The 26,272-nt window shown below is 43.0% G+C and overlaps 1 protein-coding gene across 7 annotated transcripts in view; it reads left to right on the top strand.

Moving 5' to 3' along the window:
• Positions 1-1,422: 1,422 nt before the first annotated feature.
• cadm1b (cell adhesion molecule 1b) overlaps positions 1,423-26,272 on the top strand; it is a 98,571-nt gene continuing 73,721 nt past the window's right edge. For 6 of the 7 annotated variants that reach the window (XR_014117783.1, XM_027022400.3, XM_027022401.3 and 3 more), the window contains exon 1: positions 1,423-1,526. Coding sequence is in view for 6 of the 7 variants with exons in the window: in XM_027022400.3 (XP_026878201.1) it covers positions 1,451-1,526 (76 nt within the window). In the remaining variant the exon portion in view is untranslated. Of the gene's footprint in view, positions 1,527-24,849; positions 24,878-26,272 lie in introns of those variants that run through there. The other variant, XM_081699670.1, reaches the window with a different exon arrangement.

Below are 26,272 nucleotides of genomic sequence, written 5' to 3'. Positions count from 1 at the left end.
ACATGTATTTTGCTGAGAAAGACCTCATACATGCAGTACTGTTAAAGAATGCGTTATCATTAAAGATTTGATTTATTTTGTATTAATGGATAGGTGGTATGCTAAAGATCTCCATTGTGTGACACGCTGGGGATGATAAGTAAACAGGTTACTGGTTATAATTAGAGTGTTATCTATAGGTTCTTAAGTGGTATAAACACACACACACACACAAACCCACACGCGTGCACACACACACACACACACACACACGTGCGCACGCACGCACACACACATAAACCCACACACACGAACCCACACGCACACGCGCGCACACACACACACACACACACACACACACACACAAGCACATACATGCACACTTACAACAACAACGAATTTTTGCAGCCACGCAGCTGACCAGCATTTCTGCTTCAGTTATCACACACAGTAGCCTGTGATTATAATCATCCATGGTTAATATCAGGCAGTGTTCTGTAGAATATATTTTGTACGTCTACTTTCATGTATAATGGCCAGGCAGCTACATAATTGCAGGTTTTAGTGTATTTTCCGACAGTTTAAGATGTACAACACACAAGCAAGAATGAGCCCCGTTTTTCTGACATTTTTACCACTAAATTTATTCTGCATTCAATTTCGTGTAAAATAACAAATTACAAATACTTCATTGCTTTACTTACAATTTGTACAATTTTAAGTAGTAAAATAACCTAATATATAACTGCTTTGACCTTTTCCTGAACTCCAGGCCAAATCGATTTTTTTCAGCAGAACTGACTAGAACCGTTCTTCACCCCACGGCGCTTTCTGTGTGTTCCTATTTGGACGCCTTTTTTAAAACGTCAGGCTATATTCTTTATTCTCCTTTATTCGCCCAGGAATCCCTGAACACACTCTGGAAACCAGGGCTATCATCATAGGAGCTCTGGTCTCACAGTGCGATCCTCACTCATCAACACAGGGGGCGCTGTTCGTGTATGAAATGATGGCCTTTTGCGTAACTCCTCACTTCGGACACGGTATTAGTTTCTGACGGCCTGTTACGGGGTCAGCACGGCAGTCTAATGGCCGAGTGCCCCTTTCCTAAGTTCAGGCCCCTTTCCTAAGTTCATACATAGGATAAACTCTAATACTTAGAGCCAGACCGGGAAGCCAGCAGCCCGTGCTTGAGCCATTATTCCCAATACACTTGAACTAACTTGAAATGAAAAGCGACGCGCAATTCCAAAAGGACAATTAGTAAAAGCTAGCTAAGACTTTATTTATAGACTTACGAACCAGTGGGTAACAGGCTATTCTTTGGGAGAAGCGTGTTTATTGTCGTGCTTTGACAGATGAATGTGTTTTGTGGCTGTGGTGCCGTGTCCTCCCTCCCCGTTGCGCATCTCATTATCCCATGACCGTCTCTAGGTGATTTGGCGCCGCCAGTCTGAAGCAGGTGTTAAACATGGCGATCTCGGCGAGCGGATCTCTCTCCGTTTCACTCGTTATTTGCCTGATTCTAGGGACGTTTCTACATAAAGGTGAGCCATTAAAGTTTACGCGACTTGGTATATTGAGTTTCTCGGCAAATCCGAGCAGCGACTATAAAGCAGTGCTGAAGCTAATGCTTGCGCACGTTCCCGAGCACCGATGTTCGCCGTAAAGCTTCTCTGCGGTCTGCGCGCGTTTGGAGTGTTTTTAAAACAAAACGTATTTCACTTTCTTTTCAGATCAACTGTTTATGAATCTTTGTATCCTAGTCATTGGTGTCCTTTAAGCGCTATGAATTAGTTTCGCTGTTTAAATAGGGGAAACTCGAGGAAGGTAGCCTACCGATGCTGCAGAAGTAGATGGAGAAGATAAAGTCTGTGGAAGCGGAATTAGAGGAGGTTAACTCCGAACTACCGCTGAGCGCTTCTTGGGACACTCATACTCCGAGAGGTTCTTATGGAAATCGAGCGGTGATTTTCTACGTCGTGCGTAAAACGATAGCTTTTTTTTTAAAAAAAAATCCCGACTTTGACAGCGCGGCAGCAGAGAGAACTGCGCGTTTTCCTCGGAATGACGGAGAGATCTTTTGAAGTCAGTTATTCATTTCGCTGGTGATCGGTGTTTTACGCACGCCTGCTTTACGCTATATGACCCCACACGTCAGTTCGCCGTGGTTCGCGAAGTGGCATCCCGCTGACATTCATGTACAGTTGTAGAGAAGATATAGACCATCTGGCTTGGCTTTGGCATACCATTGCACTTTCCGACCATTATATGCAGGGGAAATGCCATTCGATTGTAGAGAACATTTAATAGTATCAGTAATTGGACTTGTGGGATTCTCTGCTCCGGCATCGCATCCATCAACAGGTTCACTGCGAGACACTGGCTAAGAACCCTGTCTGAAGATGAACCGGCATTCTTTCCTGGCGTTTCCCTCTCGTATGTCTGTGCATCTGGCGACTCTGAACTAAATCCCGTATCAGGGCTTGTAAAGTTGTGCAAAAGGGTGTATTGAAGCTTTGTAGTTTCACGCCTCGATGACCTTTTAATGTACGAATGTCACAGCAAAGTGACATCAGGGTGAATATGACATCTCACACTAATGTGACATGAAGGTGAATTAGGCTACACAGAACATTACATACATTATCCATGCTTGTCTTAATTACTGCAGTACAGCAACAGTTTTACCACAGTTACATTTGTTGATATGGAATTCCTTTGGGCACCTTGGGATAATTGGAACTGTGCATCTTCAAGAAGGTCTGATAGGATTCTCTAACAGTATATTAGTGCCGTGTATTAGTTATAAAGTGAGCTGACACATTGCTAATAATAATTAACACCACATCGGTCTAATCAAGATTCTGACGTGACATCACATGACATGTTAGTGGCTACTTCACCTTTTTTTTTTTTTTTATAAACCAGGCAAACTTTAATTTGCATTAGTTCCAGGCTGTGTGTCTGATTAGTGTAAAGAATGAGATTTGTATCCTGGAAACATAGTCCAGCTTTTGTATCCGCTCTGAGTTTTCTGTCATATTGGATAGACGACTCTCATACAAGAAATCCTTGGTGATCAGTGCCAGTGGACATTATGAGCTTTTCCTTGAAATGTTTCATCCATAGGCCTTCTCAAATAAGACAAAACCACCATATTATAATCCATCAATGCATGTGTATGTTCAAGAGACTTGACAGCATCATTGCTGACAGAAATATCACTATTAGGTTTTATTTTGAATTTTTTATTGCGGATCTGATACAATATGGTCAACTTACCGCATTATGTAAATTTGATTTACATAACGATTCCCTGTCATAAAGATATATGTTGGTATTAGAATTTTGCCTAGTTTTGTAGGAACTGTATCCCAGTAGTAATTGTGTAAGCCTGCATTTATGAAAGATTATGGTACTTTTTTTTTCTATCACCCATCTGTTACATTAATAAGAACTAATAATACAACACTATTTCTGTACCGATGACATCACATACATTCTGGTTAGGTCAACAACATTCACATCACTAATTTGGGTCTCTGCTTAAGGCCATGCGGTTTTTAGCTAATGAGACTTGCATTCTCCCCTGACTTACCCGTGCTTTATAATGGACAGTGCTGCATTTTGGCCATAGCTCCTGCTCGTGCTTTTGAGGGAGGGTGCTGGTAACCTGTAGGGCGGATGAGTTACATATGGTGTGTTTTCAGATTCATGAAGTGATAAGCAGGTTGCATGAGAGTCCAGTACATTTTTGCATAATAATATAGACTATATTTCATTATATTTCCATTAAACATATTTTTATGTTTTTATTAATAATTACTAAGATTTATAACATAAGTTACAAAACTAAAATCAACAGTTTTAGTCATATGGTAACGTTATATTCATACTTCACAGCAATAGTATATCAATATTTTTGTTTGACTTTTTTGACAGTTGAGTATTTTTGACTGAAGTAGTGAGCTTGTATTTGTAATCTCTAGTAAAAAAAAAAAAATTCTGAGTACAGTTGAAAGTAATAATGTGTTTCTGCTCAGTTATGAAGCTGAACTTCCAGTTTTATTGTCTAGCATTTGAACACCTATATCTGATTTACTCCTTTATCAAATAGATTAACCAAATGTAGCTATGAGAAAATGCAATTTTGTGCTCGAGTGCACAGGGTTTCTGTGTTGTTCATTCCCCATGACACAATGAGCCTTGTTTTTGCACACTTTCCTCTCCTCTGAGTGAGTCATGTCTTCTGCATGCGCCCTGACGAGTGCGCGGAGTGAAGATCTCCTTCTCGTTTTCGCGAATTACCTGTAACGCAGGAGTAGCGCCAGAGTGCTTAAACATGAAGCATTGGTACACGGGGTGCTTCTCGCTGAGCAAGATGTGGTGTAGCACAGTCAATTAGAGGTGGCAGATTGGAGGCCGGTTGTGTGGAGAGAGAATGCTTCAATCATGACAGCGCTTCGGTAATGAGAGAGGAATATGACGAGGGGAAGAGAGTTCACGTCTGCTGCGATAAATATGTCATTGTTCTCACTCTGCCCCTGTCTTTCATGGACTTAGCCTATTGTCTACCCTAGTCACTGACAGCCTGATTCATTTTGGAACGAAGGAGGAAAGGAAGGATCAAATTATGTTGGGTTTTTTGTTGTTTTTTTTCATCCAGTGCCGATTAGTCTGCTTCATCTAGCAGCCACAGACCACTAGTAATAGTGATGTAGTGTTGCAATAATCCCGGAGCCACTGATCTGTGTGATCTTTCCTTGTTAGATTACTGAGGATGTTGTATACGGTGCAGCTTTTCCTATATTTATGTTTCAGCGTTTACTGAGAAGCAAGTTAGCCGCGTGTGCCCGTGCATGGCTTTTTTCATGAAAGGTCAGTAATAGGATCAGATACAGGGGTAGGTGGATAGAAAGCTCAGCGAGTTGTGACTAACTTAGCAAGCGCACTAACGACAGAACCTCCGTCCTTTCACTGCCCTCTTTTCAGAGACCACTTTTGTACCTCCTGTTCCTCCTTTGGATTTATTTATTTCCTTATTTATTTACTTGCTTATTTATTTGATGTGGCGATTTAGATGCTGTTTAAAAAACCCAGCTGAGCTGACAATCTCTTTGTTCCATTCTTCTTAAAATATTACATTTCTGGTGAGGGGACTCCCCCCCCGAATTTGACTAAAGATAATGTCTAATGCCTAAAGAATACAACGCAAGAGTCCTGAACTTGGATGCAAAGTTAGCCTACTCAGGGAGGTTTGGCTGTTGTTGATATTGATACTGTTGTTGATTCTAAACAGGCTTACACCAGCTTGTTTACAACCTGATCTTGATGCTCAACGGAACGGCCAACTGCCCAGAGCTCCAGGCAGGAGTCTATCCGCTAGCATTTGTGCAAGGGGGTCATTTGGGGAAAACGCTAGCTTGTAGTCTGCTTCCTAATAACAGCAGCCAACTCTGCCGAGAGAGCTACCACTGTTGTGCAGGACATAAGCAGCTAGGTCTGACCAAACTAGCAGCATTTTAAATCAGTGTTACGATAAATAACTGGGAATACTCTGTTCTATGAAGACTGATGATGAATTATGGGAAGTATGTAAGCATGATCACGTACTTGTCATTGTTGTGTCCCCTCAGGTGGAGCGTGTGCAGACTGATGGCACAGAAATTAAATACAGGGAAGATGATAGCATGCATGAGAAAACGCTCCAGCGTGTAAACAAGTAGCGTAATATCTACTGTAAGCTCTACTGTATAGATAGGGACTAGAGATTGAACTGCATTGTTAACATGTCTGGAAATCTCTGGATCAGAGGATGCAGATGCAGACAGGGGCCCAAAAGTGTCTCTGGAAACGAGTTCGCGCAGAAGTCGAATACAAAAAAAAAAAAAAGAAAAGATTATTAGTTCTTGCTTTTCAGACCATTTATGGGGAGAGGGGTATACAAGCTAGAAGCCATAGTGTCATGTTGAATGCCGTCTGGACTGCAGGTCAGATAACCATTGACCAGGCGAGCAGGAGAGCAGGACTCCAGCTGTCTGAGCAAGAGCGAGTGAGCGATCAATAGGACACACAGATGGTGGCTCAGAGGGAAGGTGTGATTCGCTGGAGCTGCTAAATACTTAAGAGTGTCAGGCCACTGAAAACTCTCAGTGGTTAATCTCATTACTTAAAGCAAGATGCGGTGGTGTGATGGCAGCATCTGTCTGCACAGTCACAACTGGCTTAATTGTGATAACGCCATTATCTAATGTGTTTCATGACGAGAATGTATCCTCTGATATTCCAGTGGTATGTAGAAACGCACCATCCCAAGCGGGTCAGTGGGTCATTTCCAGGGATGGTCATCCGGTACAATACGAAGCACCCCAAAGAAATAACGTTTTTAGGAGAAGACTGTAGGTTAGACTGTTTGCGTGTTATCAAAGTGCTTGCGACGAGCTCCCTTTATTAATCTACTACAGCTACACCCTTGTCGTAGTCGATTACGGCGGGACTATGCACGTCATTTTAATCCGGCTAAAGCCGGGTACTATTGATCATGATCCCGGGGGACGTGGGCTGTCGGTGGAACTGAAAACCTCCTTGGTGACAGAGAAGGAAAACAGTCACAACAAAGTCACTCAGTCTTATAACCTGTGACAAGCGCCGCAGATAAGTCTTATTTTGCCGGGATATAATCCAGCCATTCCTTCTTCATGTAAGAGGAATCCCAGTGATAGGTAGTGGGTAAGCTCCTTCAAAGATCATTGCTCACAGGCTTAAGAAGGATCATTTTATATAATGCATACATATATATTATTATATGAACACAAGTGCTATTGTAGTCTATTCCTTCAGACGTAGCACTTCACTTTTCTTTTTTCACCGTTGTTTAAAACCTCCACGAACACCCTGCTCACTGTGTATGCTAGACCATGCCAGTGAATGCCCAACAAAATTAAATAAAGAAATTTTCCTGATATACTGATTTTCTACCAGTGTAATAAACTATTTTAGAATGAATTTTTAAAATAGTTTGAATCTACTTTGTGAGAAATGTGAATTATCAGGTAACATTAGCCTTAATAAGATGCCGGTTTGACAGAAATTCTCTGTAGAGAATTTTATTACCACTAGCTGCTGGAACATGTAGATAAAGTAGTATAGCTAGCATAGCAGGCTACATTATCTTTCTCATAACTAGTAAGCTGTATCCAATCATTGCCATTGATTTGCTTTAAGAATAAAACTGAATTAAACTCCTGCAATAGAACAAATTGTTCTTGTAACATTCATAGTATTCTCGTCTTAGAAGGAGACACTAGTATTTCAGGTGCTGTCCGGCAGTAACAAAACACAATATCGAATGACAGACATGCACAATAACATCAGCTATGCAGTTCATAGTATGTATTAATATAGTGCCCACGAACTTAATAACTGATCTCAATATGTGATGTGAGACTTCTGGCTGCAGGCTTGAGATGCCATGTGTTTCCACAGGGTGCTGCAGCTATGGCATGTGGAAGGCGACTGGAGAGATGGATGGAAAAGCCGAACATAATGAAAGGGGGCAGAAACTAAAACGTTGCGTTATTTGAGCACAGTGTGAAGAGGGCCCGGGGAGGACTGTGGTGACATCTATCAAACTGGCATTTTGTACGCAAATGTAAATAAGCCGCCGCCCGCAGAACTGTAAATAATTAGTTCCACATAACGTCGGGGTTAACCAGCGACAAGTGTGATGACGACTCCTGACTACGGCGCCATGGCTCTAAGAAAGGTATCGCCGGGACGACGGTTAATTCCCCCTGACAGAGGAGAGGTTATCTCGGCCATGATAATTGGGTTGCTGCCGTGGAAGTTGGACTATTTGTGAAACCTCATTTAGCGCCTCACATTTTATCAGCGGTTCAGGACAGACAAACAAACAGCTGTGGAGAGGAAGGCATTGACGCCGGGCTCGTGGGATGTCGGGAAGGGGCGATTCTGATCGCAGATTAACAGTGACGGGTTTCCTCCTAATTAAAAAAAAAATCTTGTTTTTTCTAATAAAGAAAAGCACTATAACGCCATTCAGCACGACAGACAGAGTGTGTGGTTAATTGTCTTGTTAATCCTGGTTATGACATTTCGAAAGCATTTGGATTCATTGTTTCAGTGCATAACCAGGAATAAGTAGACAGTGTCTTAAATGAGTTTGTTTTACTCTGATGGACCTGTATGACAAATCATTATTTATTAAATGCTGATCTCCTCGTCCTGCACTTAGCTGTCTGAAATGAACAAAGCAAGGCGAACACTGCAAATGCCTAACCATGCATGGCTGGATGATGAAAGCAGAAGACACGCAGTAATCCATGAAATGGTAATTATATCATTTCAGGGGATTAACCCTCCACTATCACAACTGGTCTATAAATGTTTATGTCAATAAGAGATGAAAGGGACAGTACTTGAGAGAGTTACAAAATTGGTTAGTGATTTTACATATAGTTTAGACAGAAAAATCTTTCAAATAATTTATTTGTAACAGCTGTCTTGGTTTATTGTCAAAAAAGTGTTGGGTTTATGAAAACAAACAAACAAACAAACAATTGTAACCAATGGTCATATGATTCATGTCATATGCACGAGACCTTGTTTAGGTCCAGTTGAATACAAGAAGATTTTCTGCTTTGTGTAAGTGCATAAATTAGCATTAAAATGATGAATAATATGGTTATAGTTTTTTTCTGTCTTTTTTGTGCAAGGTATTCTTTGGTTAGTGATCATGCGTAGTAATTTCTTAACAACTTATGAACGCAGCAGCTATGTAATTTATGTTTGTTTTTGTTTTCAACCATTAGTTGTGGCTGAGCGAGTTACCTTCCGGTATCATCGGCTCCCTTTCCTTTCCCATCAGTGGAGCTTTCTTAAGTCAAACATCTCTGATAGGTCAACACATTACTATTGGCCTGCCAACAGACATTTGCATTGGCCTAATTATGGTATATTAAGCCATCATGATGACATATGAGCTAGTCACCACATGGCAAGTGGTATGATAGCGATGTTCATTGCTTCTTTCAACAGTCAACCAAAAGGCTTGTGAGAGGGCATGTGTTTTCCTTTGTGGATGTAATTAGACGCAGAATTTATGAGTCCAATCGGGCATTCAGTCAAGACGAGCCTATCTGGAGGTGACATCGGGACATATTGTTCTGCGATGCTGACATCCTGTCGGAAACCGGCTGCTGCAGATGAGCTGTCAGAGCCCTTTTATGGGGCCTGTCTCGTCCAGCCTTTTAAATCATTATCAGTCTAGCTTGTTGGTTCACATGACATATAGCCTTTATACAACCTATTGAAGGACCAGTACTACCAGGCCCACAAAAGTGACATTGGATCTGTCAAGGTGCTAACTGTATTCTCCCGGCAAAGTGTGGAAGCGCATTCCAATGGGCTTCTTATTGTTGCGATTTTCTGCTTGTTACACTGAGTGGATGACACTGGTATCATGTGACAGCATTATGATGCTTAAGAGGCTAAACCTCCTTTCATGTATGCTTTATGTTTTCAAGTTGACCTTTTTGGAGTGACAGCAGCTGAGGCTAATGCTCCTGTAGCCTGTCTCCTAGCTGAACACGCTTAGCTTTCTGTCACTGGCTCGCCTTTGATGCTTTAAGGTATAAGAAAGAGATAATAGTACTGCATCTCTGTTAAACAGTCTCTGACTGCTGCTGTGAACTTGGGCTCTTTTCTGGAACTCTCTCCACACTGGGTAAAGTTGTGAGAAGTGCATTATGTTTCTCAGACGTCCTGTTTATTTATGTCATCAGACTCAAATGCTAAATTCTTACAGTAGGATTGTTTGCCTTCTTCTTTATAGTTTGATAAAGTTACAGTGGCTATGGGGGTGGTGATGGAGATGTTGGAGGGTTGGAAGGTTTGGGTGGAGGTGGTGGAGACAATGGAGAGTTTGGCTGGAGGTGGTGGAGATGGTGGACGGTTGGAGGGTTTGGGTGGGGGTGGCGAAGACGGTGGACGTTGGAGGGTTTGGGTGGAGGTGGTGGAGATGGTGGATGGTTGGGGGATTTGGATGTTAGGCTGTATCGTGCTACGTGCAGCTCCTGACAGATTCTTTCTGTCTGCAAGGACTATTTGGGATAAGATGCATTCACGAGATCGAAATTCTCTAGCAAGCTTTCATTTGCGCCTCCAATTAATCAGCCATCACTGGGGACCTCCTTAATGTCAAGCCAAGGATTTTATTAGGGATGTCCTTCATGGTCTTAATGAAACTTCTTGTGTCTTCTGTGAGTATTTCATTTACCTAATATTGGCCACCCGTGGCAACCTCGAGGTAAGGAGGATCTTTTTGTTGCCTCGACGTGCTTCTATCCTCCTCCAAGACATCAGTGCTGTTTCCTTAAAGTACCTTGCTGTCCCATTTAATTAGATGGCTGAAATGTCCTCATTATATATGTGACAGATTATAGTTTCAATTATCTATATTGCATTATGTTTGTTTCCTATCAGGAACGTGCTTCAATCAAATGCTGCATTTGGCACCTGAGATTATTTTACCCTTCAGAAATTTCAGAGATGAATAATCCTGCACAGTTAATTCTAATGGAATACTGACGCAGCAGAGAGTGAAATCATTCATAGATGACAGCTGGTCCCCTACAGGTGCAGCTCAGAAACTTCTCCAGTAAATATTACGTTCATCTCCTCACTGTGGATTACTTCTGTTACTCCAGATCTTTTTTATTGAGTTCATTCTTATTGCTCTGCATGCGCCCTTAAAGTCTGAAAGATATTTCAAGCCTGCCGTTCTAAGAACCGAGAACAACTCCAAAAATACTTCCAAATGGGTGGTTTTCTTGCAGTGCTCCCTTGTAACCGCCAAGGCTGCCAGGGAAAAAGGTTGAGAAGCCATCTGTCAGCATTTGTGGTCTGCTGAAGCAATCTGCTTTGCTCCAGAACAGCCTGCTTTCTCTACGGTTACACTGTAAAAGAGAGCTCAGGAGCCCTGCAGAGGCTCTTACCAGGATGCGCAGAACCGGTCCAAGGGAGTTCTGGAGTAGCGCAGGAAAACCGAGGCACAGCGCAGGACTGGCTGAGGGCAAATCGGCAAAGCTGGGTAGTTTTAGTGGGGCAGATGTGTAGCGGAGCAGACCTGCGGCTTTGTTTCACGTGGATGGCTGCTTAGGTAACCATACGCTAGTGTGTTTTGCTGCAGTGTGAGAAAACAGTCTAGTCAGCACTGGACATTTATTTATTTATATCTTGCCTCGGCCTGTGCTGAAGTCCTTTCGGGGTACACTTTTAAAATTAAAGTCGAGCTAAGGTACACCTTGTTGTGATATCTGTTGTACGTGTGTGTGCAGTGGAAATGATATTGTCCGGGTTGTCAGTGCTACATGAAATTTGGACAATAGTTAAACAGTAACAGACAATTCTGAGAGGTGATGAGCAGTAGACAAACATTGGTGAGTATTACCAAGACAAACGGCTTATTGAAGCATTAAATGATAAACAGTAAAAATACATTTCAATTTATTTGACAGTTGACAACACACCATGTAAAAGTCCCATCTACCCAAACGAAGCCCCTCTGCTGTGTTTTCAGTGACAGTGAGGTGGGGAGTGAGGTGGGTCATTATAAGCACTGGAAGAAGGCAGGTTGAGAATCCCGATGGCCTTGTGTGTGTGTGTGTGTGTGTGTGTGTGGGTGGGTGGGGGGGGGGGGTGGAACTGGTACTGGGCTGGATGCCGCGGTACCATCTGCCAGATGGCAGCCTTGTGAAGGGGTCTCGACTGGGCTGCACGCGTCCCTGGTGGTGCTGCTCGCCATGGTCTCCCAACACGGATGGCACAGACGAGCGGGAGGGGAGGCCTACTGAAGCAGCCCAGGGCCCGTTTCATCCCTGGCCCCTGGGGGCCCTCTGCTCTCCGGCACAGTTGATGCACCAGACCTCGACGTTGCCGGCAAGGCTGTATACACCGGCTCTGTGGAAGGTGTGAAGGTTTTTTCTGCGTGTCCTTAAGAAGCAGACGTATTGTCGTGTCTTCTTCGCTACAGAGGTGCTGTCTGTAGACCAGGTTGTGTCCTTAGAGATATTAGCCCCGAGTTGAAACTGGTGACATTTTCAGTAGCATGAAAGACATCATAATATAAAGGAAGCAGTTTTCTGATTAACACGGTCAACAAGTTAACTCCCAGTTTAACTCCAGTTCATTATGGACCCTGAAGTGGGTACTGTTCCATCTTTGCATGTTTGTAATAGATTTCTCTGTAAGTGTATTCTGAGATTTCTCTGTAAGTGTATCCTGTCCTTTACTTATTCCTGGATAACAAGCACAATGTTCTGAACAACATATTTCGTCACATTTTTTTGTTTGTTTGTTTTCTGATGAGATGTTTTGCCACATCGGAGTCCTGAATACATCATTCCGACTTCACAGTTTGTAACACAGTCACTTTTGTATCCTTTTGTATCACTAAACTTTATGGACACTGAGCGTCTGTATTACATTTTGTCTTGTGGTCATTACTTGATCAGTGTGAGCCAGTATTCTCTGCTTTTGCGGTTACGATGCTAAACTTTGTGACTGGCATTTTGCGCTTAGTAGCCGTGCTGCTTCCTATCAGCCACACGTTTAAAACTTTGGACTGTCAGCAGCAGTCAAACGTACTAAATCAGACGTTAACTGGTTTAACTGGTCGGCCCTTAAGGCTTGATTGGTCTTTTTGAGTTATTACTGGCCACCTGGTAAATTGCTGCATCTGCCTTCTCGAGTGTTTTAGTTGAAATAAGCTGTTAAGCTTTATCATGTTCTGCCTGAGAATGTTTTACCAACTTGTCAAATAAACTCAATCCGAAACTAAAATGGATGAACAGTATATGGCCGACTCTGTCAGTAGAAGCAGAGGACTCGTTTTCTGTCTGCCACGGGGCGTCAGAGGACCTGCCTGTTCCCATTCACCTGTTGCTTGTAGTTTCAAAAGACATTTATTTTGTTACTTGCTTCACCTTCCTCCTCACATTGGCAGCGGTATTAAGGAGTCTTGTGCAATCTAAATTCATGCATATTTGAATACTGAAAAACATTTTGATTGTCCACATGCCCCCTCTTTCTGTTGGCAGACGCAAAAAAAAAAGAAGAGAAACGGTATGGAACGTACGTTTGAGCTTGCGTGAGCTTATCTTTTTCACATGCTGTTTGGTAACTCACAGACACCGGAGTTAAGCTTGATAAGAACAGTTTCTAATTCAACTTTTATGTTCATAATATAGCCAAAAATAAGTTTCTTATCCTGTTATTGGGTTTATGGTTGCCCTTTTTACGGTGGTCTTACCAAAGCTTCTCCGACATTCTACAGGATGAAACGCTGCGACCGGGAAGCAGATGAAAGCAAAGGGGACACTTTACCGAACCCACTCAGTCTCGCTGGAATAAGGCCTAGCCCCCATCTGATAAAAACCCCATAAATGACTGTCTAACATCTCCCGCGCGTTCAGTGCCGGATCATCTGTTGCTCTGAAAGCAGGGTGTCTCGTCTCGTTTGAGGGTTTTGCGTGTCCTTATTTGAATGCGTCCTGCAGGGGTTCATTTGAAAGGTGACAGGACCCCAAAAGAACACCTATGCCAAAATAAATCGCAATATCCCCACAAAATTGAATTCAACAGTCGGCTTGCAAATAAAGGATTGCGAACCGGCTGCTAACGTACGGCGAGCTCCCATCTGCCTGCGCAGAAATAGAAGGGTGTTATTATGTTCCTTTAGAAGGGAAACGCCCTGTGTTTAGCCCAGTGTGGAGGTCGTGTGGTGATCAGAGGGTGTGTTCACATGGCTTCTGGGTTGAAGTCAAGCTTCAATTAGACCGTTGTGGTCAGGCAATGAAAACCTGCCGTGATTCCTGTTGTATAGGCTGCTAGGATCTACAGATAGATGACTGAATAAGGAGCTTTCTTGAAAAATGTTCTATTTAGGCAGATTTGTGGAGGAAATATCGTTTCAAACAAATGTATGCTCGTAGTACATGGTTAGTTCTGTTTACACATTCAAGAGAAATACGACGCTGAAAAACAAGAAGTGACAATCTATATGCTAAAACGGACTTGCTGTTCTTCTGTAAAAATGCTATTTATTTGCACAGATCTTTTGTTTCACTTCTTTATTTTCCTTTTCTTCTTTCCTTGATCTGACTGGAACACATTTTTGCCATCAAATTTGTGTCAGAATATATTAAACAGATCGTGATCAAGACAAATTTCTAGCGTTTTTCAGGCTGCAGCCCTCTATTCAAATCTGAGAACTCATATTCCTCAGCAAGTGACTCCCTTCTCCCTCATATGATGCAACTGCACTGTAATTCGGTATCCCTTTGAACTTTGCCTTTCATGTCAGTCAGCCAAATGTTCCCTTTTTCATTGTTTTATTGCATTTTTTTGCCGGAGTACACAAACACAGGCGCAGAGCAGAGGTCACAGTAAAGTGCTAGCAGGAATGGAGCAGTTTCGATTGCTAGCTGGGCCGTTACGTCATCTAATGCGAGGATGAAGGCATTATCTGAGCCTTTAAAGTGTGAAGTTGTTTTGTGTCATTAGCTTGTGGGTGAATTTGCCCCCCCACCCACCCACCCAACCTACCCACCCATCCCCCAGACCCTTCCGTAGGTCCCTGCATAATCCTGGTTAGGAGGGACCTTGTGGTGCTCGAGTGCTTCACCTCCAGGTGGAGGGGAGGGGGATCAGAGGCCATGTGTGGAGTTGGGGAGAAGGGTCAGCAGATGGAGCTCTGACGTGTTGCCGGCCCCCGTCCGGAGAGTGGCCGGCGGGGGGAGAAGTGAGCGGAGAGCTCCCCGACGCGCCACCTTGCATTAGTCACGGTTCAGGGTTCTCTTCTCCACCGATAAAGGACTCAAGCACAAGCACTCAGACAGGACACTCTTATCTGCACACCAGCACAGGCTGAATTGAAAAAATATGTTTCTTTTCTTTGTCCTCCCTTATGGTTGTAGGTTTAACTTGTAATACTTAAAAGAGCTTCCCACCACTGGGCATTTCAATTTGGGCAGCTGCTATGACTCAGCTGGCTGAGGTTTTGGACATGCCTTGACCTGGGTACCTATTTCATCTGCTCAGTTCCATGTCTTGTATATTCCAGTTCCATATTTTGCATACTCTAGTTCCCTATTTTGCCTATTCCAGTTCCATATCTTGTGTATGGAACTGCCATCCTTTTCAAGGTCTTCCAGAGCATAAGAACTGTCATCAGTGGAAGGACTTCTGTTAAAGCGCGTTCACACTGAACACACACAGCAATGTTTAGGGCACCAGGACGTGCTTTGGGAAGGCTCAATGGGCTTTAATGTCCATTCCTACTTGAAGAGGACATCGTTAAGGAGATGTTGGAGTCACTTTTGACTCTTAATTATTTTCAAGCTCTCCTGGTACTTGACTTATACAAGGAGGTCAAACTGTTCGGCCAGGGGGAAAATGCGCCATATTGCACCCAGCCTTTGCTTTCTCCCACGGCCCATGGCTCCAGTTGGGAAGTGGCGATTTGGATGACCCCCCTGGTCTCCACCACCTGTGATATTTTTCCATGTCTGGAGGGTGAGGAGATTTTCTTCTGCCAGTAATTCTCTGCTCAATGGTCTAACACCTCAGTACCAAATCTGTTACTATAAACTGGGTCAAATAAAAAAAAGCCTGTTAGAAGCACAGTAAATGCTCGAAAATGAAAAGGTTCAGTATATAGTTCAGACTTGTTCTCTTATTACCTAGGCTGTATTACCAACGTATTACCAAGGCATCACTCAGTCCAATAATGTCTACACAGTAAATTACAGTGCGCATGTAATGAGTCATATATATTTCTGTGCACCCTGTTGTGTTTATTAAAAACACAGTCCTTGCATCTCTACACCCAGGTTACCATGGTTTTAGAGGCTTGTGTTCTTCTTCTTGGCTAAATGGTGGTGTATTGTCACCAGCTAAAATTGAAGCTAAAATTGTTCTTTTTAGTAAATAACCGTTGAGTAGCAGGTATGGCTACTTTAACAAGCCTTGCTAGTGCATAAATCCCCATTGAACAGAAAACATTTTAGACAGAATGAAGTCACCTCCGCATGGGCCCTCCATTACAGCTCGAGATCAACACTATCGCCTTGTAAAGCAGCTAGCTTCCAGTTTAATGTGTCATAACTCATAAAGCATAATGAGTTAGTTACAGGTACGCAGACAATAAACACCCTCGGTCTCCAAACCACGCCAGGCCTCTTCAGCGGAAAATCACAGAGTTGTTCAGAGACTGTTGGGAGCCATTGTTTTGCAGTTTTATGGCTGCAGTATATCTGTGGTAAAATAGGTCAGGGATACCAGTGACTTGGTAGCGTGGTATCTTCAAACAAACATCATGAACATTTTTCAATTACGCTTAATAACTATTCAAAGAGGGTGTTTAAAGTGTGATCATACAGAAAGAATGTTTTATATTTGTTTGTTTGTTTGTTTACTTATCTACTCAGGTTAGGTGTGTTTTTTCTGGAGGGGGATGGGGGTTGGGGGTGGAATAAGAAGCGTAATTGATGTGTTTTTATGTTTTGCAGACCAAACTATCTGCCCTACACATGTTCCTAAGGAGGCTCTTTCCAAAGAGACTAGACAATGGCCATCCAAGGGCTGTTTAGTGCTTTCTCAAACACCATCATGATAAGGGCAGCAGTCATGACTGCTGTTCACATGGCCGTATCTCCTTTTAAACCTGCAAATTTGTTATTCAGTGCCGACTCTGAGTTATAAATAAGACATTGATGGGCAAATCATAAAATTTCTACCTCACATCCCCCAGAGAATGATTATCTTCTTTAAAGTATATCATGTGGAAAATGCACTCAGCAGTTTGCATAACAAATTCAGGCGTTGGCAAAGGAAGCAGACAAGGAGGCATTTTTTGCTGTCTCCTGCCGCGCTCGCTCTCTGCGTTCCTGGGCAAGGCTGCACAAGCTGTCTCACAGGTGGCGAAGGATGATCACCTGGACTGTGGGCTAGGACAGGTTGCAGCTTATCCCTACCGCCTCCCTCCCTCACCGGGGGCGCGTTCGCGAGGGCGGAGCTGAGACCAGCAGTTCAGTCCTCAGTGCCAGTCTAGCAAGCATGGGAGGCCTTCGTGGTGACGTCTCTGATAATGGACTACATCTATTCTACATCATTTTCTATTCTGTTATTTTGTTTTTGTTTTTTCTTTTGTCACTGTTTATGTAAAGCTGAAAAGGAAAAAAAAAAAACCTCTTGACTATGACTTCAAATTTGAAAATTATTCAAAATATGTGAGACTTGAAGTAAACAAATTCTGCCTGTTTTGTGGAATAAAAAAGTTCCTGGTTAAAAAAGGCCCACACAAAACTATACAAAACAATACAATGATAAACTACACAAAACGATACCAAACTACACAATAATAAACTATACAACAATAAACTATACAAAGGAATGTATAGAATATACAGAATATATAGAATATATAGAATCTATACAAACAAAACTATACAAAACTATTACAAAACTACAGTGCTCTATACTGCACTCTATACAGTACTTATACTGCGCTCTATACAGCGCTCTGTACAGTGCTCTGTACAGTACTCTATACAGTACTCTATACTGTGCTCTATACAGCGCTCTATACAGTACTCTATACAGCCACTCTCTACAGTACTCTATACAGTACTCTATACTGCGCTCTATACAGCGCTTTATACAGTGCTCTGTACAGTACTCTATACAGTACTCTATACTGCCGCTCTATACAGCGCTCTATACAGTACTCTATACAGCCACTCTCTACAGTACTCTATACAGTACTATATACTGCGCCCTATACAGTACTCTATACAGTGCTCTATACTGCACTCTATACAGTACTCTATACAGCCGCTCTATACGGCGCTCTATACGGCCACTCTATACAGTGCTCTATACAGTACTCTATACCGTGCTCTATACAGCCACTCTATACGGCGCTCTATACGGCCGCTCTATACAGTGCTCTATACAGTACTATATACTGCGCCCTATACAGTACTCTATACAGTACTATATACTGCGCCCTATACAGTACTCTATACAGTACTCTATACAGCCACTCTATACGGCGCTCTATACGGCCGCTCTATACAGTGCTCTATACAGTACTATATACTGCGCCCTATACAGTGCTCTATACAGTACTATATACTGCGCCCTATACAGTACTCTATACAGTACTATATATTGCGCCCTATACAGTACTCTATACAGTGCTCTATACTGCACTCTATACAGTACTCTATACGGCGCTCTATACAGCTGCTCTATACAGTGCTCTATACACTGCTCTATCCCAAACCAAGGATGGACTGAGTAGCTTCATAGGCATGTACACAGTTTGGATTCCAAGTAACAAAGCACACTTTGGCGGACAGAATCGAGCCTTCACGCTGGTGTTAAGAGCGTTTGTCACAGTTCTGTGGTTATTCCAGGGTGTGAATATTACAGTCATTATAGTTTTGAGATGTAATGTTTACTACAGTGTACCTTTCCTATAGCAACAGTCTGAGTTCTTGTAAGGGGTTCATGCATTGTCATGTCTTTCTAAAACTAAACTCTAAAACTCTGGCATTAGAGCTGGAGACTTTGGACTAAATCACTGTGATCAGAATGAATCTATTTTATGCCATTTATGACCGCATCTTTGATGAGAGAACTCATTAATATACAAGAAGATCAAAACAGAACATCAAAACATAAGGATCGGGAGAGACCTAAACATGTGGAGCAAAGCCAAACCAGCTCATTGCGACTGATTGCACTGTATGCAAAAACAATAATTTGTTTCAACAGATCAATAACAGATGCAGTTGCACTGTGTGACGTGGACGAGTGCCTGCGAGTGCATAATGTCACCGGCGATACGTGAGGAAGCAGCTTTATTTGAATGACTCATCCTGGCCACAGCTCATGTTCCCCTTCAGAAACAAGGCACATTTATCAAGGATACTAAAATGTTAACAATACATTACTTACATAGATGGCTATGATTATCTCTAACTCTATAACTGCAACGCTTCTGGTAAGAGGAGGGTCGGTTTCTGGGGATTTGTTTTGTATTTTACATTTTTTTTGTTCTCGTTTTGAAAGCTAGGTATAATATATGGGGCAATTGAGTTTTGTCATTAAAATATTCTAACCCAGACATCCAGTCATTTTACACGACCTGAATTAAACGTATGAGTAAGACCTTAAAAATCACACGTAGTGAGGTTTGACTGCAGAAACCAAAGCTGCATGGTGGACTGGCAAGGAAATGTAATGATTAGAAGCACCACAAACATCTCTCTAGTCCTTCATGGGGACAAGGCCAGGTAGATTTTCATGTGGATAATTTTATACTCTTCCATGTTCTGCGCTGCTTTCCCTGTATGTAATGAAACCAATGATCAGATTTAACTAAAGAAACCGTCATGTACTGTATCTGAGATGTTCAGATTGTGCCCACTCAGCAGTAAATGCCAAGCTTTCTGGCTGTGTGCCATCTACGCTGCTTTTGAAAATAAGCCCCAGATGGATGTGAAATATGGATGGACCTAGCTCTCCCACCTACATGCAACCCTAAAAAAAATGCTGACCCAAGTTCAAGCTCCTGGTACACAACCAGCTAAATGAGGGAGTTTCTCACAGGTCACTGCCAGACGGCGCATTCAGGCACTAAGCCTGCCTCTCACCCTGAGCGTGCCGCCTGCCTCACGTCAGCCACTTCTGGGGCTAGTAGAGATCTGCTACCAGGGTGCTGGGAAATATAGGCGTGCCACAGGGGTACAGCCAGCCACTGCACGTCTAAGACGTGCCGTTACCATTATTAAAGACTTTTTGTCTGGAAACAAAAGTGACCACTTTATTTTATTTACTTTATTTTACCTGTGGAACGCAACTGTCCCTGTAGGGTTGGATCCAAATGGACTCCCCGTCCATTTGAGTCAGGTTTATGCACTCTGTGCTGTCTCTGACTAAAGAGTTGAGCAAAACAGCTGCACCTAAAAAGCGATTGTTCTGAATTCCCCCGTTAGAAGCTAGGACTGTGCTCAGAGTACCAAGCAGTGGCGCGGTACCCGAGTGAGCGATGGGACGGATGCCTGTCTCCATGCCCTTGCTGCGTTCAGCCCAGAGCACCAAGGCAGCTGCGCATGTGTGTGGTACGGGAGCCCCGGAGCCCCGCCAATGTCGCAGTTGTGTGCGGGCTGGGCGCTCTTCCACCTGTCCCCACCCCTGGGCGAACGGACCGCCGATAATGGCATAATGTGTCTGTCAATCTGTATATAATTGAGCTGTGGAGCGGTTTTGTCTCGGAGCAGCGCGTGGCGCCTGGGTAGGGCAGTGGAAGTGGGAGGCTGGGGACCCTCTCACTCCATCCATCAGTGCCGCTCGCGCTCGGCCCGTGATTGCGACCCTCGCCGCCATCGTGAAGGAGATGGCTGCTGATGGCAGGCCCTTCTCACCTCTGTGATCAGAAAATACATTTGACTCCTTTTTGTGCCGCACGCCTCTGGAGAGCTGTCTAAAACGCACGACAACAAAGGAAGATGCCGCGCCCCCCCCCACTCAAGTGTGATTGGTCTCATTCGACAGGAACAGAAAAGGCCTTTGTTGTTTGCCCTGCATGCGTGGGGGGAATGGTTGTTTGCGCGCGTTCGTACGTCTGTGTGTGTGTGTGTGTGTGTCTGTGCCAGTGCCACAGAGTCACCATGGCTGATATAGGCTCTACGATATCTCTTCAAATGTTGCTACAGATGGTGAATGTGAGATGTAGCAGTTTGTCACAGGCTGTAACTCTAAGGCATTCAGGCCCTCCAGACAGTTTACTGAACTGAAGGAATATCATTTTAATGTTCTCTCACTGTACATAAAAAAATGACACGAAATGATGTTAGGGTTTCCTGGTAGTTTGTGCAGTGTGTGTTTTAGGCTAATGCGGAAAATTATTAAAATGATTTCATGAATTTATTTTGAGCTGGCTGGGAGTTCTGAAATCTCCTGTAACATGAATGTTTGATGACCGTGATTGGTCGGCACAGTCATATGTTGCATATGTTCCATTATTGATAACGAAGAGCAAAAATTTAAAAAATATTGTTGTTTATGAGGTTGATGTTACGCTATGAAATGGTACAAATGATAGATCATTATTATCCATGATTATGATTATCTTTTTTTTTAATGAGTAAAAACAGTAGTGAGAGGCTGTAGCCCATGTGTTTCCAAGCATGGTTTGTTTCAGCTGTATTCCAGGTCTTCCTCACTGCTCAGCTTTTAAAGGCAGGACCACTGGTGGCTGCACGTAGATGGAGGATCTAAAATAATTGCTGTGTTGAGACTGATTCATCATCACCTGAACAACACCGGCTCATCGTTCATGACTGTGCATGGATTCAAAGAGACTTTGCTCCTATAAAAAGCACCTAGAAGACAGCTGGACCCAACAAAGTCCAGTATGTGCACAATGGGCACTTGACTGTTGAGTGTATATTCCCATTCTCATATTCCCATTCCCATTTAACCTTTTTACCCAAACACATAAGTGGTCCTACATACGTTACTGTTTAACTGAGATATAAAGGTGGGAACACCCTTAAACATCCATCAACATTTGAAAGATCAGAGAACACAGAAATAAAATGAGAAAGGTGTTGAATCCATGAATAAGGCAATGACTATATGAAATGACTTTACACCTGAAAATACCATAAGCACCTGCAGCTGTGACGAATCTGTTTGGCTATTTGCAAGTGTTGGCTATGAATATGAATGTGGAGCAAGAACTCGAATGAACTTTGGGCTGGAGTGCTGGATGGTGCCTGGACAAGCCAGCGCTTTCTTCTGCAGCGAGAGAGAGAGGAGATGCAGAGGGGGGGTGCAAAATTCATCGTGGAGAAGAGGGTGAAGTTTTGGAGGATAAATAAGAAGGAAGGCTGGAGTTTCAGCCATGGTCTTTCTCCCAAACTTTAGTTATTCCATAACTGCATTAAGTACATTTGACGAGGACGGGTTGAGAAGCAAAACTTTCTCCAGTGTTCACAGTTGGATAAATGCTTTATACTGAGTTCACCAGATCTGCAGTGTCAACTAGTCAGATGGAACTTGGTGTGTGGAGTTTGCTAAGTGTCAAGATTTCTGTAATATTTTCAAAGTTCTCACCTGATGAACAACAAAAAGACATTTTTTTTTTTTTTTTTTGCTCAACCTTCAACAAGGACCCCAGTAATTTTGAAGAAGACTGTGTTGTAACAGTTATTGCAACAATTCTAAGCGAAGTTGTAGAGATGTCAGATGACTCAGGTCTCCATGAGTCTCTGTACCACTCCTCTGCCTTTAGCAGTTATATATTTATATTTGCATTGGCAAAGTAATGTATTTCAAGCCGGGCATTGGCAGCGTGCTCTGGGCTGTCACACTGCCTGCAATGATTAGTGATGACTCTCACTTTGATGTATTTAGGCCAGGCTGTACAATCACAGTGACTTTGTGAATACGCTATTTGTCTTGACCACACTCTGATCTGAATCAATAAATCAGATTCCCTGATCACAGTAGTAATAATAATTGGTGGCCTTTCATATTATTTGATGAAGGAATCAGGCATCAGTGAAGTTGTATAGGTTGTATAGGACTCTAAACTAGATGCTTTTAAATGGGGGTGATCTTTAAATGTGAAAATCACTTTCCCCCTGACCAGCTCACTCCATCACCATGTCGTCTGTCCACAGACAAACCTCAACCTAATCAGACCACATTAATACCTGGCTGCGTACATCCACCTGTTGCACAGCGCCGTGAATTCCTGCAGGCACTGGAGTTGGACAGTGAAGTCACTCGCATGGCTCTTTTCTCTTAGCTGCACTTAGTGTGAGGGACAGACGCTCCCATTTTTCTCGTAGTCAGCGTAGGATGCTGAATTGCTGTCTCCAGCGAGCTTCCTTTGTCTCGCTGCTCTGGGCGCCACGCGTGCAGTCCCTGCTTAATTTCTTAAATGCGAGAGTCAACCACAAAGGAGGACGCCAATCATGCCCTTCTTCCTTCCATTCTGTTGTCCAGTGTGTGGTTCCACGCAACATCTGGCTGCAATTTGAAGGAGACTTGAATATGAAACTAATGGCCGTGTAACAGACTGGAGGAGGGTAATATCACATCCTCTTGAAAACGTTGCCTTTGTAATGAGAACCCCCATTGTTTAGTCCTCACAGGGGTATAATAAAACGCCCTGACAATAATATTGTGGCATCTAAAGCAGATTTGCCTTCTGTTTCATCTGCAAGGTAAAAGAAATACTGTAGTGAGCCAGAGTCCGTTTCTGCAGCAGAACCATCCACACTGCTCTGTGTCTTCCTGTCCTCACATGAGTGTGTTTCTAGACTGTGTTTCTAGACTGTGCTTCAAGACTGTGTTTCTAGACTGTGCTTCTAGAATGTGTTTCTAGACTGTGTTTCAAGACTGTTTCTAGACTGTGTTTCTAGACTGTGCTTCTAGAATGTGTTTCTAGACTGTGCTTCTAGAATGTGTTTCTATAGCCTGCACTAATTGCTTTCTTCACTTATTTATGCTAGCTGGGAAAAAAAAGCCCCCGTACTCACTCTCTGAATGGAGATTATATGAGAGCAGCCCATAGCTTTGGTTCTGGGCAGGCTCTGGTTAATTGGTATCTTGGGAGAAAGCTGCTGTCTCTCTGTTGCCAGACACCAGAAACATTAGATAACACTTCTATACACACAACACAGACCATAATGCTGTTGGTGACCTGTATGTGATTAGTTTGATGTAATGGCTGAAAATAATAGCCATTTCTAAAGAGTGAGTGAAGCTTTCTCGCTTGCTTGGACTGCACAAATGCATTGCCCTCCACCTCTAACGACTTGTTCTGTCATGAACTTAACAGTCCCTGAACTTGGCAGGAACAGTGTGATCCACTCTATGGTAGTATTGCTCCACTGCAGAAGCCTGAATAGTGTGTCGCTGGATACGGTTCAGGGTTTGGTTTGAGTGTTGCAATGGGACGACCAATGGAATGGTTTAAAAGGTGTGTGTGGTTTTTTTTGTGTGCAAGCGTGTGCGCGTGTATGCACATGTATGTGTGTGTGTGTCTGTGCGCGCGCGCACGTGTTTGTGTGCGCATGTAAGTATGTGTGTGTGTGTGTGTGTGTGTGTGTGTGCGTGCGCACGTGTTTGTGTTCGCATGTAAGTATGTGTGTGTGTGTGTGTGTGTATGTGTGTGCGCATGTAAGTGTGTGTGTGTGTATGTGTGTGTGTGTGTGTGTCAGGGAGAGAGAGCTGTCTGCTGAACTCTAGGGATGCTGTCAGATGACTCAGGTCTCCATGAGTCTCTGTACCACTCCTCTGCCTTTAGCAGTTATATATTTATATTTGCATTGGCAAAGTAATGTATTTCAAGCCGGGCATTGTCAGCGTGCTCTGGGTGGTCACACGGCCTGTGATGATTAGTGATGACTCTCACTTTGATGTATTTAGGCCAGGCTGTACAATCACAGTGACTTTGTGAATACGCTATTTGTCTTGACCACACTCTGATCTGAATCAATAAATCAGATTCCCTGATCACAGTAGTAATAATAATTGGTGGCCTTTTTTATTATTTGATGAAGGAATCAGGAAGTTACGCTCTTTCTGAATTATTCCAGTAAAAATGTAACCACATAGTAAGAACATACATAATTCATACAGTAAACAACATAATGTCTCAAAGGCGTGATTTCCATAAGCCATTATACTGACTGCCAACTTTCTTCATGGATGTAATTCTGCTCCCTCCTAGGGACGGAGTGACCCAGCGCTGACCTCTGTCAAGCAGCCATCGGCATGGTTGATCAGGGTGATTGCCTGCTTCCTTATTCCATTACACCGTATACCTCCCCATTGCAGAGCGTGGATACCGGACGCTCACACGTACTGCATGCTGTTACCAGCCTGAGAAGCAGCTGCAGATGGTTCAGTATCAATGATTAGACTAAAACAAAAGAATAAAAAATGCACAATGTCTTTATTCTATCTGAGCATACTGAAGTCTGTACATAGGCTATTAGTGAAATGTGATTTTATAGACAGTTGACTAAATTATATTGAATTTAGGTTGAATTTAATAACTTGCAAAAGACTGAGGGGTTTTCTGATGAAATTCATAGTTGTATGTGTTACTATGAAATGTGAAATGCGTTTACATTATTTGACATATTTACCATTTATGAAATAAAGTATTTTTATAAGAGGCATAGATAAGTGGATTTTTATGTTTCGGTTTCTCTCCGGTAATAATATCTGATTCACAACACTGCTGTCTGGTACAGTGGCTTGCTAAAATGGAGCCTTTTAAAAAAATGTGACAGATGTAGACTCAATGAGTGGCAGGCACACTTCTGTCAGACGGCTACTTGTTTTAGCCAAAAAACAGCCAAAACAAATTACCATTGGTGATGCCACTGTTGATAACAAAAAAGAACAAAGACTATCCCATCTAGCTGCATATATACAGGTAAAAAATGCGATGTCCAATTAGGTTAAGGTTGCTGTTTGGAAGAAGTGACCGTTGTGGCGTTGGAGAGCGAGACGTTTTGTGAAGCAGTTTCATCCGCTGAAAGTGACAGGAGCCGTTTGCATAAACGCGAGATTGGACTGCCTGCCTCATTTAGAGCAGGAGTGAGGAACCTGGGAACATTCGGAATAAGGTGGGCTGCATTTCATTCTGATGGGAAAATATCCTTTTTCCTTGCCTGACGCCTGTCCAGTGATGCAACAGTTATGTCATGCAGGTGTTTCAGGGAGCAAGAGCTTCATGTATAGGGGAGGGTGAGCTTGACCTTGGAATGAAATGCCTCTATACCACATGTACAATGTCCACATACATGTTAAAGTGGAGGTTTGTGATTCATAAAGCATGTTTAATTGATTATCCCAATAGCCTTCCTTAAATCCTTTTGTACGCTTCTTTGTGTGACACATTTTGATATCAGCATTACCTGCAAAAGGTCTGAAAGAGATTCAGCTTCTGTGATTTAGTGCATTTTTCCCCCTAGGATCTGGCGGAAAGCCAGCTGACGCTGTCCTCCTCCGGAATCTCAGAGTCCACACCAGCAGCACCGTCGCCTTGGGGTTAGAGACGGTGCTGAACACAGCCTTGTTCCATCAGGTTCAAGCAAGAGCAGGCATTTCTTGATAAACGCGCGTCTCCATCCGGCCTGCGGACTGGGAATCTTCTCCTTTCCCAGTGCTC

Source organism: Electrophorus electricus, chromosome 17 (genome assembly GCF_041902795.1).
Source record: "Electrophorus electricus isolate QZ-2024a chromosome 17, ASM4190279v1, whole genome shotgun sequence".
Lineage (NCBI taxonomy): Eukaryota > Metazoa > Chordata > Actinopteri > Gymnotiformes > Gymnotidae > Electrophorus > Electrophorus electricus.
The sequence above is the reverse complement of the archived record's forward strand: the minus strand, read 5'-3'. Positions and strand labels throughout refer to the sequence as shown.